Here is a 14,911-nt window from a genome sequence, read left to right on the forward strand (position 1 = left end):
GGATAAGGAATTGATTGGATGGTTAGAGCCAGAAGGTGGTGGTCAATGGCTCAGAGTCATGATGGACATCAGGGACAAGTGGTATTTCTCAGGGACCAGATTATATATGTGTTGTTGTTTAGTACCTCTGTTAATGACAGGGATGGAGGGATGGAGGGCAGCCTCAGCAGACTTGTAGATGACACCAAGATGAGTGGTGCTGTTGACAGACCTGAAGAGTGGGATGCCATCCAGAGGGACCTGGCAAGCTCAAGAACTGGGCCCATGCGAATCTCATGAGGTTTAACAAGACCAAGTGCTGGTGCTGCACCTGGGTCAGGGCAACCCTGGTATCCATCCAGGCTGGGGATGAACAGATTGACAGCAGCCCTGCCCAGAAGGACTTGGGGGTGCTGGTGGATGAGAAGCTGTACATGACCCAGCAGTGTGCACTCACAGCCCAGAAAACACCCATGTCTGTGTCCCAAGTTTTATTTATTATTAAATTAAATTTAGGTATTTATGCTTTAAACCACAGAACTTTTGAGCTTCTAAACTTGGAATTTAATTTCCAGATTTAAGAAATTTCTCACCCAGATTTGGGGGATGGGGAGGAAAAGTGTGAAAGCTATTCATTTAAAGAAAAAATCAGAAGTGATGAGTTGATATTAACGCTAAGATTTTTTTTTTCCAATTCTCTTTCTTCATAGTCTTTCCAAACAAAACAAGAGAATTTTTTACACAATCCTTGAGCTCTCACCACTGCTTGATTCTTCCAACATGACACCAGATGACTGGGCCAAAATTGCAAAGAAACTTGAGGTATGGTGATGTGGGATAAGAATTAATTTTTCACTTGGACTAAACCAGCAGTATATCTAGTGTACTTAGGGAGATAAAACAATTCAGTAGTGCTATACATATGTATTTGTTTCTTTAAATGTGAAGTACCTTAATTAGTGGCTTGCAAGGTTTGCAGAATTTTTATTTCATTTGAAAATGTTATAAACTCCCTAAAGTTACATTGTTCTTCCAAGGATGGGCTGTGCCAAAATTCCATACAATAAAATAAATTTACAGCTGTGATTGAATAAGGTATGTAATATGTAGGTTGATGTGTCCTAAAACATTGACTTAAATTCAGTGTCCAAAAATGTTGAATAAAATCCTTAGGTGTGGGTAATTTAGCTGAAGGTTGCTTAATTACACATCATTTGAGTGTTCAAATAGCTTAATAGTTGGCTATTGACATAGAAAATAATTTAATGTCTTTATGCATTTCTTACTCTGGGCACACATGGACTGGATAGCTTTGGCTTTGCAACCAGTAGAAGAAATTGCTACCATGGTTAGGTTTCCCACAGTGAAAAATGTTTAAAGCCCTAGATATTTCTGCAAAAATAGATAAACTCATTACATCCTTCTCTAGAATTAAAAAAAAAAATAAAAAATCAGCATTTCTGTGCTCTTGTCCCTTGTCTGAACTTAGCTGTGTGCTTTTAAAAAAAGCAAAACTGTGAAATGCTTCAAATGCTTCACACCAGGAATTCATACATAGCTGACAGAAATAAATAACTGTGGGGCTAGGAAGATACTGCTCTTGCACTCTGTGATAGTAGGCTTTATAGTGTAAATTCCCTTCTTCCACCATGCTGTAGCAATGCATAGGAACAGTTCAATAATGCAGGGAATGCTGCTGAAGGTTCAGCATCCTGAAACCACCAAACTTGGGAGGTTGCTTGTCCTATCAAATGCATCTTGCCCAGGCAAGGGGTGCAGCTGGAAAATCCCAGGGCCAAGAGAAGGCAGCAATCCCATGCTGAACAGGAGAGAATTTACCTTTTTCCCTTACTGGCATATTAGTTTTTATTACAAAAAAGTGGGCTTTTTTCTTGTAACAGGTTTTCTGTATGCCCAGTTTGTGTAATCCAAATGAAGATTGCTGAGAAGGCAAAAAAAAAAGGAACCCTTTTCAACTCTCCAGGTTGTGTAGACACTGCCACTTTGTGTTCATCTTGGACACTTGCCTGCCACAGCTCTAACATGATGATGATTTTCCAGACTAAAACGTTCCAAGATGTTTCTGCGGGATATCTCCTTAACTGGCAACCTGATATTTTCCATTGTGAACCTTAAACCAAACTAAATTCTTTTGCATCTGATAAGGTTCATAAGACTGAAAGTACTTGTGAGTGTACTGATTTAGAGAAGACAGGTGGCTGTTTCTTGGCCATTCTCGAAACCTTACTTTGTTGCTGCCTTGGTGAATGTCTGCAGCACGGTTTTTGCATCACATTGTGTTTGGCCTGCAGAAAGACCTTGCGACACTGGCAGTTGTCTTGGCTCAGTTGCTAGAGATAAGCAGAAACCCCCTGAAACTTCCAGTAGGTAGCAACAGGTAGACAAATATGAGTATCAGCGAAGAAATAGCAAAAGGACAAGTAGGAACCTACAAATTAGTTTGGAGATGACCTTATTATCAGGAAGTACCGAGTGTGTGTGCCTAGTGTAACATGAGGAGTGTAATTAAAAACAAATCTTGTTTAAACCTCTTTTTTTCCTCTCCATGCTGGCACGTCATATATCTGCTTAGAGTGCTGTGTAATCCTTTCCATGTTACCAAGTTATGTCAGAGACATCAGTGTCTCTCCCTGCAGTGTTTGCTATGTCCCTCATTCTTAAAGTAACTGAACCAATTTCTTCATGTGATTCATGGCTTTGCATTAAACAAATCCCTGTCTCTTGTGTGGAATTGTGTGTAGATTAAAATTTTTATAAAATTCATTTTGATAGTGTGTGTGCCTGGTAGTGTAAGGGCCTTCTCAAAAACCAGCAGGTGAATGTCCATTAATGAACAAGAAGCCTCTCCCCCAGGTTCTGCTGTGGAAATTCAGTGCCCTCTTTCCATCAGAAGAGGGCACTCTGACACTGGTAGTTTGCCTGTCTGCCATGGATTAAACGGATTGTTTTTTCCCCTATATTATGATAGCCCTGGTTTGCCTAATCTGTTCCTGTAAATGGTGTAATCCCTAAAGTAAAAGCGGCAGCAAGACATCAGACTATACGACTAATTTGCATATGTTAACATTCCTGTTTAAAGCCATTGCTAAGCTTTTCTTAATTAGGAGTCTTCTGGTTTAAAAACGCTGCATTAATATGTATACACAGAAGAATCTCTTTGACTGCTCCATAATCAGAATTACTGGCTCTAGTGCTCAGTGTCCGATTAACCCTTAATTGTATTGAGACTGGGAACGGGGTAAGTTAAGGAGGAGTTGTGTGTGCAGTACTCTATAAGGCATTGTGCTGTTGCCTGCATCAGTGAAAGTAATGTGCTGTGTACCTCACCTGCTGGTGCCAGGGCATTTCTTTAACAGTGTGACAACTGTCTCTCCACCTGCAGGAGCACTACGAGAAGTACGATGGTTTTGTGATCCTGCACGGTACTGATACTATGGCGTACACAGCTTCAGCCCTGTCCTTCATGTGTGAGAACCTGGGCAAAACTATTGTTCTGACAGGATCTCAGGTAATGGAGTTAATTTGAACTTGAAGCAGGAATCCTTATTTTTGGTTTTTATATGCAGAACTTGGCTGTATCCTGATTATCACTATACAGCTTAGCAGTGCAGGCCAGGCCCCTGGCCGGGGTGGATGGTCACAGTGCTGACAGAAATGAGTGAGAAATGATTGCTCACCAGCTGAGGATCTGCCCCATAATTTTATCATTAATGACTTCACAACTCTCTACCAAATCAGCCCAGGAGTTCATTATGGCTGGGGCCAGATGCTTCAGAGAAAGACATAAGAGCCTGTCATTGGCCATTGTGTATTAATCAGTTTATATGAGAAGCATTTTTCCAGCCTCAGGTGGCCTCTGGTTGTCAGCTGTCTTCTTTTCTTTAAAAGCCCTGAAGCTTAGTATTTTTTACTTCATCAGTTGTTATCTCAACTTACATTACTCATTGTTGCATTCTTTATAATTAAAAAAAAAACAAACTTCAATCATTAGATGCATTTTTGATCATTTCTGTTCCACAAAGCATCTAATATGGTCTGTTTCCTTACCTCTAAAGACTGCATTTATTAATTTTCATTCTCTTAGCTGGAGATCAGCCCTTTGCAAATTGTCTGAGGGGGAGGGGTTGTCTTACTAGAATAGCTTGCTTGAGTGTAAAATACTGCTCTAATCACAAAGGAAAGATGAAACATCACATTGTAAAATTCCCCTCCCCAATCTCATAACTTCCCTTTCACATGTGGTCTATTTGAAGTCAAAATACAAAAGTCTAGGAAGGAGTAGGCTCCCACTTGCTGTCTTGACGTGGAGCAGCCTAGTTGTGAAGCATCAGTCAAGGTTTTGCTTTTTTTTGGTTTTATTGCTTGGAGATCTATCTGACATATGATCCAGCAAGGGAGCATGTGATTTTCTTTTTTAATAATTGCTGAAAGAAGCACTCTCTTTTAATAAAGAGGCAGTCTGAAAAGGCATGGAAATCATCACTCAGCAGACTAAATTTCTGGTTTTAATCTTGCCCTTTTCTGTCAGTAATAACCTGCTGGCTCAGTTTTACTATGCTATGAGGAAAGATGGTGCAAGAGAGCTGTTGTGAAGCCCGTAGTCCGTAGTGACAGTTCTGTATGTTCTGGGGGTGTTGCTTTTTCTCTCTATCATCACTTCTCCTATGCTCAGTCACTTTTAACTATGCCTACTTGCTAGGTTTTATTTTTTTTTAACCAGTGTTAATATTCTTAATCACATTACAAAAATCTCTGTATTAGTTTTTAAGCCCTTAAATTACAAAATTCTGTTAAGCAGAGAGAAGTCTTGCCATCTGCTGCAGTCTAAAATAGTTTGGGTGAAGAAGGAAAACTTCTTTTGTCATAAATCATTGTTACATAAATTATTCATGTATTTGTGATGCATAAGTTGGACTCATTTTTTCTGCTGTGTAGGCTTTACATAAAGGCCAGGTGTAATTCCAGTCTCTGCTCTTCAGGTGCCCATTTATGAGCTGCAGAATGACGGCCGAGACAACCTTCTGGGGGCACTGCTGATGGCTGGGCAATTCGTGATTCCTGAGGTCTGTTTGCCTGGGAAGACCATCTAAGAAGCTGCATTTCTCCCTCTAGCCAGGACACAAACACTCACTAAATATCCGGTAGGCAGTAAGGAATTGCACTTAATCAGGAAGATGAATGGATTCCAACTGAGGTAACAGTGCGTGCATGGCAAAGCACGTGCTGTTCTCACATCGGTCATATTTTATTTGCCCATACACAATCTAGAAAAACTCTCAAGTCTGAAATCTACTTTTAAGTCTGTATTTTAACTGAATGTTACTTTGAACTTCTCCAGTCACTATAGCACTGGTAGGAGTGTCTTCTAGCTCTGTTCCTGAAGTGTCGAGAGTGCTATACCTAGTGAACATGGAGATACCTCCATAGTCTCAGTACCATGCTGTTTGTGCTGTGCAGCTCAAAATTCAGAGAGAAAATGGGTCAGGTGACACCTTATTTTACTTCTGCTGTGCTTCCAAAGCCAGTTCTTGTAAGCCAACAGCAACAGCTGACTGGCCAAGATCTTAATAACTGATAACAGCTTTGAGGTATCTCTTTTCCTTCAAATTGACAAACTTTAATAGACTTGAGAAGGAACATAATTATTTATGCGTGGTAACTCTTGGAAGTTATCCTCATTTTCACCAGGCCTTTTGTTATGTTTTGGAATCGGAATTTATACATAACCGATGAATTTATTAAAAAGTTCACACTGTTTCTTTCCTCCATCTCTGAAGTGGACTCAGGCAAATTTGCTGTCTCCTACAGTAAGCCTCATGAGAGGATTATGAAAGTCTTAACTTGAACTTAATTTTGTTCTTAAATTCTTAAACCAATGTGTGACAGAAGTGCCAACACTTTTTGAAAGGGTTAGACTTGTAAACATCTACTAGCCTCTGACTTGCTTTAAAGATTTAGAAAACACTTTATAAAGGACGGACTACAGTATTTATCTACTGCATCTTTTAATTACTGGCTTATTCATAGACCTGTTTCTTTACTTGTCTTGCAGGTGTGCCTGTATTTTTATAATAAACTGTACAGGGGAAATAGGGTGACTAAGGTGGATGCTGGGAGTTTCAATGCCTTTTCCTCACCTAACCTGCCTCCACTTGCAAATGCTGAGGTTGATATTACAAGTAAGCAACATCATCTCTTAAGCCGTGTAATTTATGCCGCATGCAATAGAACTGTAGCTGAAAAGAACCTGTGCTTATGTAGTTGAAACGTCGTTTTTAAAGTCAAATATCTTTGAAAGTCCTGTAGCTTGACTTCACTTCATCTGCTCTGAACCTGTTTAAATATTAGTAAGGCTGAGACTTTGTAACTCAACTGCATTTATCTGTTGAATATAGATGTGAGCTAGGCTGACTTTGACTAAAGATCTAGATTAACCAGAAGGAAGGTTGCTCCTGTGTCAGAAAAAAGCTTGCTCCAAAGATAAAATGAGGGAGTTTGGACTGAAAGCATAAAGAGTTTCATCTCATTAATGATGATGCTGTGCTCTGAAATCAGGGAAAAAAGTCATAGCAGAGTACTTGTAGCTTCAACAGATTCTCTGTTGCATGTCCTTGTATAAGATGTTCTACTGGATATTTAGGACCTGCCTGAACTGCAAACATACTGATAGCAGCAGACCTAAAAAGTGTTTTTTTCCCCAAACTTACTCAGGCTCCCTGTTATTTTTGTGTCTGTTTCTTAAGAAGGGGAAAAACTACCTGAGGGTTTCAGTACCCATTTGCAAAGTCTTTAAATGTTCTTGGATAAATGTTCTTGGATAAATGACACCCTTTCTTTGGAGAAGAGAGACACATTTGGAATCTAGCCAAATGAGGAGCTGCCAGAAAACATACTGAAGTACAGTTTTAAAAAACATGTGAGCTACTTTTGTATAGAACAGGTATTAAAAAGGAGTAGAGTTGGTGACAGTCTCCATTATTAGAAAAAAAAATGGGGACAGTTCCTGAATTCTTCAGCCAAGTGCCATTAGTGGCAGTAGGAGTCCTATCCCTGTGCCGTGCAATGTGCAATGTGCCATTCTGGGTGGATTCTGCTTCTAGAGGAAGGCGCTCTGCAATCTGGAAAAATAAACTTCTGCCTTCCACTTAATGACTGGAAGTTGCTTAACAAAGTTTCAGGATCAAAGTTTGTAGCAGCCAGATACAAACTGAGGAAGCCTGTGAAATAGTGTAGTTGCCTGTAAGATATCCCTCAGGTAGAGAGTCTGCCACTGTTGTGCTGTGCCAAATAGGATGTCTCTGAAATCAGCAGAAATGCTGTCAGTTGATTGTTGCAGTAAATTGGGGAGAATCTTCTTTTATGAACTGCATCAAACAGGGTATGAATGAATTCCGTTTACTGACCGATCAATAATGAAATCAAGCTGCAAATTGCATGCTATTCCTCTCTTGGATTTGAATGAATTGTTTTGTGATTCCTTGTCTAGAGTAGAAAAATGAGAACGTTATTAAGCACTTCCCTTGGCCCATATTGGGACCCATTATCTTTTCAGTAAATGCCTCATTGGGATCAGTGGGGATTTCTGATTTAAAAACTGATGGTGTGATAGGCTCTATTTTTATTTGCCTCAGTTGATTACCCTGTTAGGGTAGCATCATTTATCCAAGATGATGGTGTCACTAGTGAAGGATTGTTTCATTTTGAAAGAACATAGTTTATAGTAAGGGCAATCTACCGGTGCTGCTTTATTTTGTCCAAAGTAATTGTTTGAAACATCTCTGTCTCCCTTGAGTTTGCTTGTACAGTCCTTGTATGAAGCTTTCGTGGAGACAAGGAACCATTTGGGCTTTTAAAAACAAACCAAACAAATCTAGGGTCTTTTAACTTTTTTTTTTCCCCAAATGACTTTATATAATATGTCTTAATCCTCCTGTAGACAGGGCTGACTCTGGCTGATTCAGCATTATAGAGAGCAGCCTGAGAATGCCAGGAGGAGTAGGCCATGTGCAGAAACTTTTCCTCAGGCTCCCTGGTTCTAACAAAACTGGGAATGAAAATTCCAGGGAAGCAGAAGGGGAGAGGTGGCAGGATGGAGGAAGTGGGGAGCACAGTGGGATCATGAGTTGGTGCACAGGAATAAGACATTCTGTTCACAGCTCAGCAAAGCATAGGAAGGCAACAGTCTACCTCAGAGCTTGAGAGGAGAGGGAGAAGCTTAGTCCTCTTCTCTCCCTTATCCTTCCAGTTCTCTGCTTCATTTATGATATCCATTTCCTATCCTGTTCTCTTTTTAGATTAGGCTCCCAGTGGATTTCTAATCCTGTAACTGGCTGTGTTCTCAGCCAGATCCTTAGCTGTGTTAGCAATGCCTAGGAGTTATGTTACCCAGTTCTAGATGAGCAAGTGTATCAACTTCCTTAGGCCTTTCAACTTAGAAAATCCTGTAAGAAATGAAAAAATTCAAGCCCACTCCTGAGGGAGAAACCCAATGCTGATGGGAAATACTTTTGCAGCAGAATCAGAAATCTCTGTATGAAATTGACAGTATGGAAATAATAAGAAATATTTCTAAAATCTCAAAGCTTATCAGATAAAATACATTACCTGATTTCTCCCATATTTTGAAAACAGAAGAGACAAGGAAGACTATTTTGATCTGTAAAGATTCTCAGTATATTTTGTAATTGATTGCTTTATTCTTGATTGTTCTAATGAAGCACACATGAAACTTGCTTTGTTACTGTGGAATTATTTCATCCCACATGCATGTAACTTTTGGAGTGCTGCATGTGTACAGGACCATAGGATAAGAGACAATCTCATCCTATGAGACTGTGCAGGGGACAGAGCCTGTGGGATTGTGTGAGCAGATGTGGCACAGCAGCAGACAGTTAGAAGGCTCTTTTGGGCTCATCTACCCACAAATCTCACTAGAGAGATGCTATTAGTCACTGGCCAAGTGTGCATCTTGGTTGGTTATTTATATAGAAAGCCCAGGTCACTTATATATGAAAGCATATACTAGCTCTCTTCACTGGAGTGCTTCCTGTCCCCATCCTTGCTCCCTTCTAAGCAGGCATCTTGGTTGTTGCAATGACACCAGTCAGGTGAAATATTAATTTCCAAAGATGTATGTTGATGGTTTTATAACAAACTGCCAAGAAAGGGGGTCTGTGCTCGTTTGCCTCCTGCAGGAGTTTGCAGCCATAGGTTGGCCTGTGCTCCCCACCCCTCAGCTGCTGCCGCCGCGAATCGCAGTGAACTCTGGGGCAGTTTATATAATGTTAGGGCTCACCTGCAGAGAGAGATGAGGAGAGAGCACTGCTGTTTGTCTGCAGCTCTGCAATCAAGAAAAGCTGTATTTCTTGTTTGATTTCATAACTCGGAATTCAGTCGCCACTCCTAAGGGAGGTGTCGCTCTGAGTTGCTGCTCTCCTGTTATAAGTTGAAACCTGCACTGTGTTAACAGCAGGGGGATTTTCTGCTTTCTGATCTGTGTAGAGTTACTTTTATTTTAAGTCACGTTGTGTTTTTTTTTTTTTTTGTACTAACCCAATCACCATATTTTGTGTATGTGTGTGAATAAAGCTGCATAAGATAAGAGTGTAATTTTTTGGCAGTAATTTGTTAGTGTGATACAACCATCGTAAAGTCACCCCAGGATAAGAGTGTTCGTATAGAGGGGGAGATTGGAAATATCAGACTATTGTTTATGTGATGGTTTGGAAGGGTAAACAGAAGCCTTAGTGTCTTGAATGCAGTCTCCCTGAATAGAGCAATCTATCCCAAGCCATTATGAGTATAGTATGTAAATAGCCATTACTTCTTTATTTTATGTACATTGCTTTCGAAACGTTCTTTCTGCTGTGCCACACCAGTAGCTAGCTTGTGTTTGTTCCTCACTTTTGCATTCACATTTACATGATGCATTGTGCTGTATCAGTTAAACTCTTCACAAGCACAGGCCACCCAAGTCAGAGCAGGTTACTGTTTGCCGTGCTGTGCCAAAACTGAGTATCCCTAATTAATCACTCTTATCCATAAGATAAAAAAGAGTTGTGAACACCAAGAGATGCACCTTTTTGCACTTCACTTGCTTGCATATGAATTTCTTGCTTAAGAACTGTTAGTTATTCTTATGTTCTTGGGCTCTTTGACTTAACAAAACAAGAAGATTGCTGTGTGACATGGCACAGCAAGACAGCTGGTTTATTCAGTACAGTGAAGATACTTGAACTTACCTATGTGACATAAATACACATTCCTTTTTGGGGATGTAAACTTTGAGATGGAGGATGCAAAGGATGTGTTCTAATTTCTTTTTTCCCCTGCGTGGTGTCCTGCCTCACTTACAGCAGTTCTGAGTAAATCTGAGATGAAGTCGGTCTTCTATGAATATTTGTTTGTCTTTAGCTCTTGCATCACATTTGTCTTTTGTTCTGCCTTTTAGACTTGTTTGGCAAATGGAAAACTGACATCTGTGGAGTCTGCAGCACCAAACATGTTATGTAGGCTGACGAGGTTCATGACCAAGCAAATGTTAACTCAGGGGCAGGGCAATCTTTATCTTCTTTTTAATATAATTTGGAATTACATCACTATACTATGGCTGCATGCATTAAATTTATCTTGGAGATGTTATTTGGTAGAGCATACTCCAAGAGTACAGGTATAGGCCTGGTGTAGGTCTGACTTCTGAACCTGTCCTCTGATCTCTTTCCTTGGTCTTCTGTTTTTGGCAGTGTGTTAGTGCTCCATGCCAAGGCAGGTTTCCTCAGTTCATTCTTCAAGTTGGTTGCAGGCATCAGGGATGCTCACAGTTGCCAAACGTAGTAGAATGCATTTGTGAAGTTCTGGCAGGGACTCCTACCTTATGGAGGATAAAAGAAAAGCAAGCTGTGATACAATTTTATTGCCATCCCTTCTTATAGAGGAGGCTGCTTTTAAAGAGTTAACCTATTTTTAGAAAGCTCAGAGGAATGGAATTATTGCTAAACAGTGCTGCTTCTTAAAGCACAGTGCTCATGTTGAATGTGGTTAGCCAGGCCCATGAACCTCATGCAGAACAAATTCACAGGCTCTGTGCTGCCCTGGGTTCCTCCTGCAGATCTCTAAATGGCTCTAGAAGGCTCTTGGAGGCCTTTGAGAGCTACTTGGATAGCTACTAAGTCCAGCCAGGTGGTTTCAGAATCACCCTGGACAGCTTATCAGAAAGAAAGAAGCTGCAGAAATGGTTTATATTTCTATTTTCCCACTCCCAAGGCAGTAGGAATCCATGTGCTGAAGTGTGACTGGATGGATTAAAAAATGCCAAGCCAACTGCTTGTGACCTGGTTAATGGTGTATGGCAGTTTTTAGAAAGAAGAGACTCTAGTTGCTGACAGGGAAGAAAAGTTCATAGAGTCTTATAGGAGGATGCTATTTTCTGTCCTGACTTAATGGATTGTGTAGTTTTTAGTATCTCTGGTAGTGTGGACATAGAGCAAGCTTCAATTGAGGCTTTTAAATTTATTCTTGATTTTTATTTTTTTTTTTTTTTGGAAGTGGCTGTCTGCTGATTGCAAGAAATTGCAACCATAATTGGTGTGAGTAACTCTCTGCATGGCTGAGAGCAAGTCGGTATTATGCACGCAGATCTTTTATCTCTCTTGCTGCTTGGGAGTTTCTCCAAAATCCCAAAAGCTTAACTCATGAAGGGAAAGCAGGCAGCTTTACAGCATGATCTATCTTCATGGAGGCACAACGTTCAGAGCTGTTGGCTGCTGTTTGTTAAATCTCTTCCACTGCCTCGTAGGAGCCGTCCGTGTTACCAATGCTGCACTCCTACACTGAAGTAGTAAAATTTTGAAATCAATAATGCATGACTTGGCTTCTAATAATGCAACACAAACAAACTATTAGTTAAACAGCTGGCTTCTGGCTCTAAATGTATAATCAGAGTTAATTGAATCCTTGCTATTTTATTTAATCATTAATAACTACCTAATAAACTCTGGAGTTGATTAGCAGCAACAGTAACTGCATTTGTCATCTCTTACATCTGAGAAGATCAAGGTCTGTTTTCCAAACATGAATCCAGGCTTGTATCAGGCCAACTACATAACAGTGAAGTTCAGGTCAGTGTATGACAAGTAAATATCTCACCTATGCCAGACCAGCTGCTAATTCTTCTGTCTTAAATGGGCCTTCATTTCCTCTTTAAAAGTGTGTTGTCTTTCATGAGTTCCCTGCCTAAGAACAATTTTAAAAAACAGAGTTGTAAGAATCAAGTACTCCAAGTGTACTTAATAGCATGTCTTAATATGAAATTAAAAAGGCCACTTCTCTTAACAGTAAACTGGGAAACGGTTTGGAGAGCCAATACCAAAAAGAAATTCCGAGTTCACACCAATATGAACAGGAATGTTGGACTTCTGCGGATCTTCCCAGGAATCACTGCTGCTGCTGTAAGTGTCCCCACTTCACTTTGGTAATAGCTGAAGTGATGCTCAAATACTTGTAGGAAAGATGCATTGTTTGGAGCAGTGGTTGGGGTTTGGAGGGAAGGGAGAGAATCTGTCTTCTTCTGATAAGCATTTTTTTGAAATATCAGGACATTCAAAGACTATTTCCATATGCCATAAATGATAAAAACTTTTCAAATATCTTTTGTATAAACTGCCTGGGCTCTGGAACTTATAATTAATTTCTTATCAGGACTCATAAATAGGTCAAGTGTGGTTTTCTAGACAGGTGCAAGCTACAGTGACTAGGAAAATATTATCCTGGTGCATATTGAAGCCTATTAATAGATATCCTGTCAAAGAATAGACAATATGGTGGGTGGAGTGTGATTATTTCTACAACTCTTTTTTTTTCCCAAGGTTCATTTTGTCTCATACTGATGGTTCACATGACCCTCAGCATTCATACAGAGCTGAAAATGAAAAGTGGGATTTTGCTGCTGAAAATGAGAAGTGCAATTTTTTTGCCTTTAGAAATTATTTTGTAGACTGTGAATTTAGGTAAATTAGTCTTCAAGTTTTTGTCTAATATTAGTTCCATTAAATTGACAGGTCTTTTGTGGCTCTTGCCTTCTTAAATTGAATCCAGTAGTTTAAGCAGCACTCCCCAATTATATCAGTATTCTTTTTAGGTGAATACGAACAGATGGAAAGACAGAGGGGTGGTATATTTGCAATAAAACAGCAACTGCATAGTTAGCCTCATGGGGGTTTACAGTGTATTGCATTTAGCATATGTGATCAGCAAGGAAATATCTAGGTTGTTGAAAATACATCTTTCTAGGAAGAGGACTTTGCTAGGCATTCTCTGACAGCATTCTCTTCCAGTGAGGCACAATATTTACTTCAGTGTCAACTGGCCCAGAATATGTAAGTGTCTCTGAGTTAAATCAATTTGGTTTGGGGCTAAAAAACTTCATGCTTCGTTAAAATGTTCTTTCCTGAAAGGTGAAACACTCTGTCTCTTAGGCAGACATTGGTGAACTAAACTCTTTGCTAAAGCAAAAAAAATCTGGGCAGGGGTGTGGAGTTCTAATCTCAGTTAATAATTCAACATTTATTTCATAAGTGTAACTGTACCTTTTTGTTGCACCAAACAGTGGTGCAACAGTAGAGCCTGTTAATGGCACTTGATCAATAGCATCCTTTTTCACATCAGCTGATGACTGTACAAAACAGTTTATTTTAAAATCTAACCCTCCCCAACCCAGAAATTTTAAAGGAAGCTAGATAGGAAAAGTCTCATTTTTAAAAAGCTTATTGTACAGTCTCAGTTATTGCAAAAGGGAAGCATAGAAGGGTGTAAGAAGACTGTAAGTCATGAGAGCCTGTAAGACTATAGCAGGAATAGGCCACTTTTAAAAATGCTGTGCTATATGTGAAAATTTTAAGGATGACCTAACATACCTTTTGTCTCTGTTCCTTGTCTTGTTTTTAAACAGGTAAAAGCATTTCTTCAGCCTCCAATTGAGGGCATAGTACTTGAAACTTATGGAAGTGGCAATGCCCCAGACAAGAGGGAAGATTTGCTGGAAGAACTGAGGAAAGCAGCAGAACGCCAAGTGGTGATTCTGAACTGCACGCAGTGCTTACGTGGGGCTGTTAAAACAGTCTATGCAACAGGGCAGGTGAGGGCTGTGCAACCACTTCATTCCCCACTGCTGTGTGAAGCAAACAGCCCACTGATACTTGCTTTAATCTTCCAGCAGTCCCAGCGTATACAACCAGGTTTATTAACTGTAAAGTTGTTGCTCATAAAATAATTACATTTGAAAAATCTTAAGCTGGAAGCATTTAAACACATATCTACAGACAATATCCTGTTACTCCTGGTCTGAATAGTCAAAACAGGCAGCTCAAATCCCAAATTAGAGATTGCTCACTCCTGTCACGTGCAGCACTCCAGGATACTATGCATTAGATCTGTAATATCTCTCTCAGAGGGATTCCATTGAGCTAAAAGCTAGCTTAGGGGTCAGATGATCAAATAGAGTAGTATTTGATAGGATAACAGTTGCTTAGCTACAATGTAGGAGCATGAAGAAAGCCTGTAGATGCAAGCAATATTCCAAATCCCAGTTCTTTATTTGACTGGAAGTACAACTGAATTCAGGGTGAGATTGGAGAACAGTATCTAAGGAATTGTCTGTATTGAAGAATGGAAATCAGTTTAGTTTAACCCACGAGGGTTGGTTTAAAGCAGGTTTTGTGTACATACTGTTAATATTCAGGGAATTTTGTAGTGTGTTTCTACCACAAGTTGTGTACCAAACCACGACATCGCTGGGACTCATAAGAGCACAAAGCTGTATAAGAATATGTGCTGCATGTATTAGTGTGAGGCAAGCTGGTTTAACTGGCCTTTAGAAAAGCACCAGATATTAAATAGCCAAGAAGCATTACCAGAG

The 14,911-nt window shown here is 39.9% G+C and overlaps 1 protein-coding gene across 1 annotated transcript in view; it reads left to right on the top strand.

Moving 5' to 3' along the window:
* ASPG (asparaginase) overlaps positions 1 to 14,911 on the top strand; it is a 44,309-nt gene that overhangs the window by 7,076 nt on the left and 22,322 nt on the right. The window contains exons 3-8 of the mRNA XM_038137518.1: positions 690 to 801; positions 3,383 to 3,508; positions 4,980 to 5,063; positions 6,053 to 6,179; positions 12,334 to 12,446; positions 13,946 to 14,131. Coding sequence (XP_037993446.1) covers positions 690 to 801; positions 3,383 to 3,508; positions 4,980 to 5,063; positions 6,053 to 6,179; positions 12,334 to 12,446; positions 13,946 to 14,131 — 748 coding nt within the window. The remainder of the gene's footprint in view (positions 1 to 689; positions 802 to 3,382; positions 3,509 to 4,979; positions 5,064 to 6,052; positions 6,180 to 12,333; positions 12,447 to 13,945; positions 14,132 to 14,911) is intronic.

The sequence above is a fragment of the Motacilla alba genome, chromosome 5 (assembly GCF_015832195.1).
Source record: "Motacilla alba alba isolate MOTALB_02 chromosome 5, Motacilla_alba_V1.0_pri, whole genome shotgun sequence".
NCBI lineage: Eukaryota > Metazoa > Chordata > Aves > Passeriformes > Motacillidae > Motacilla > Motacilla alba.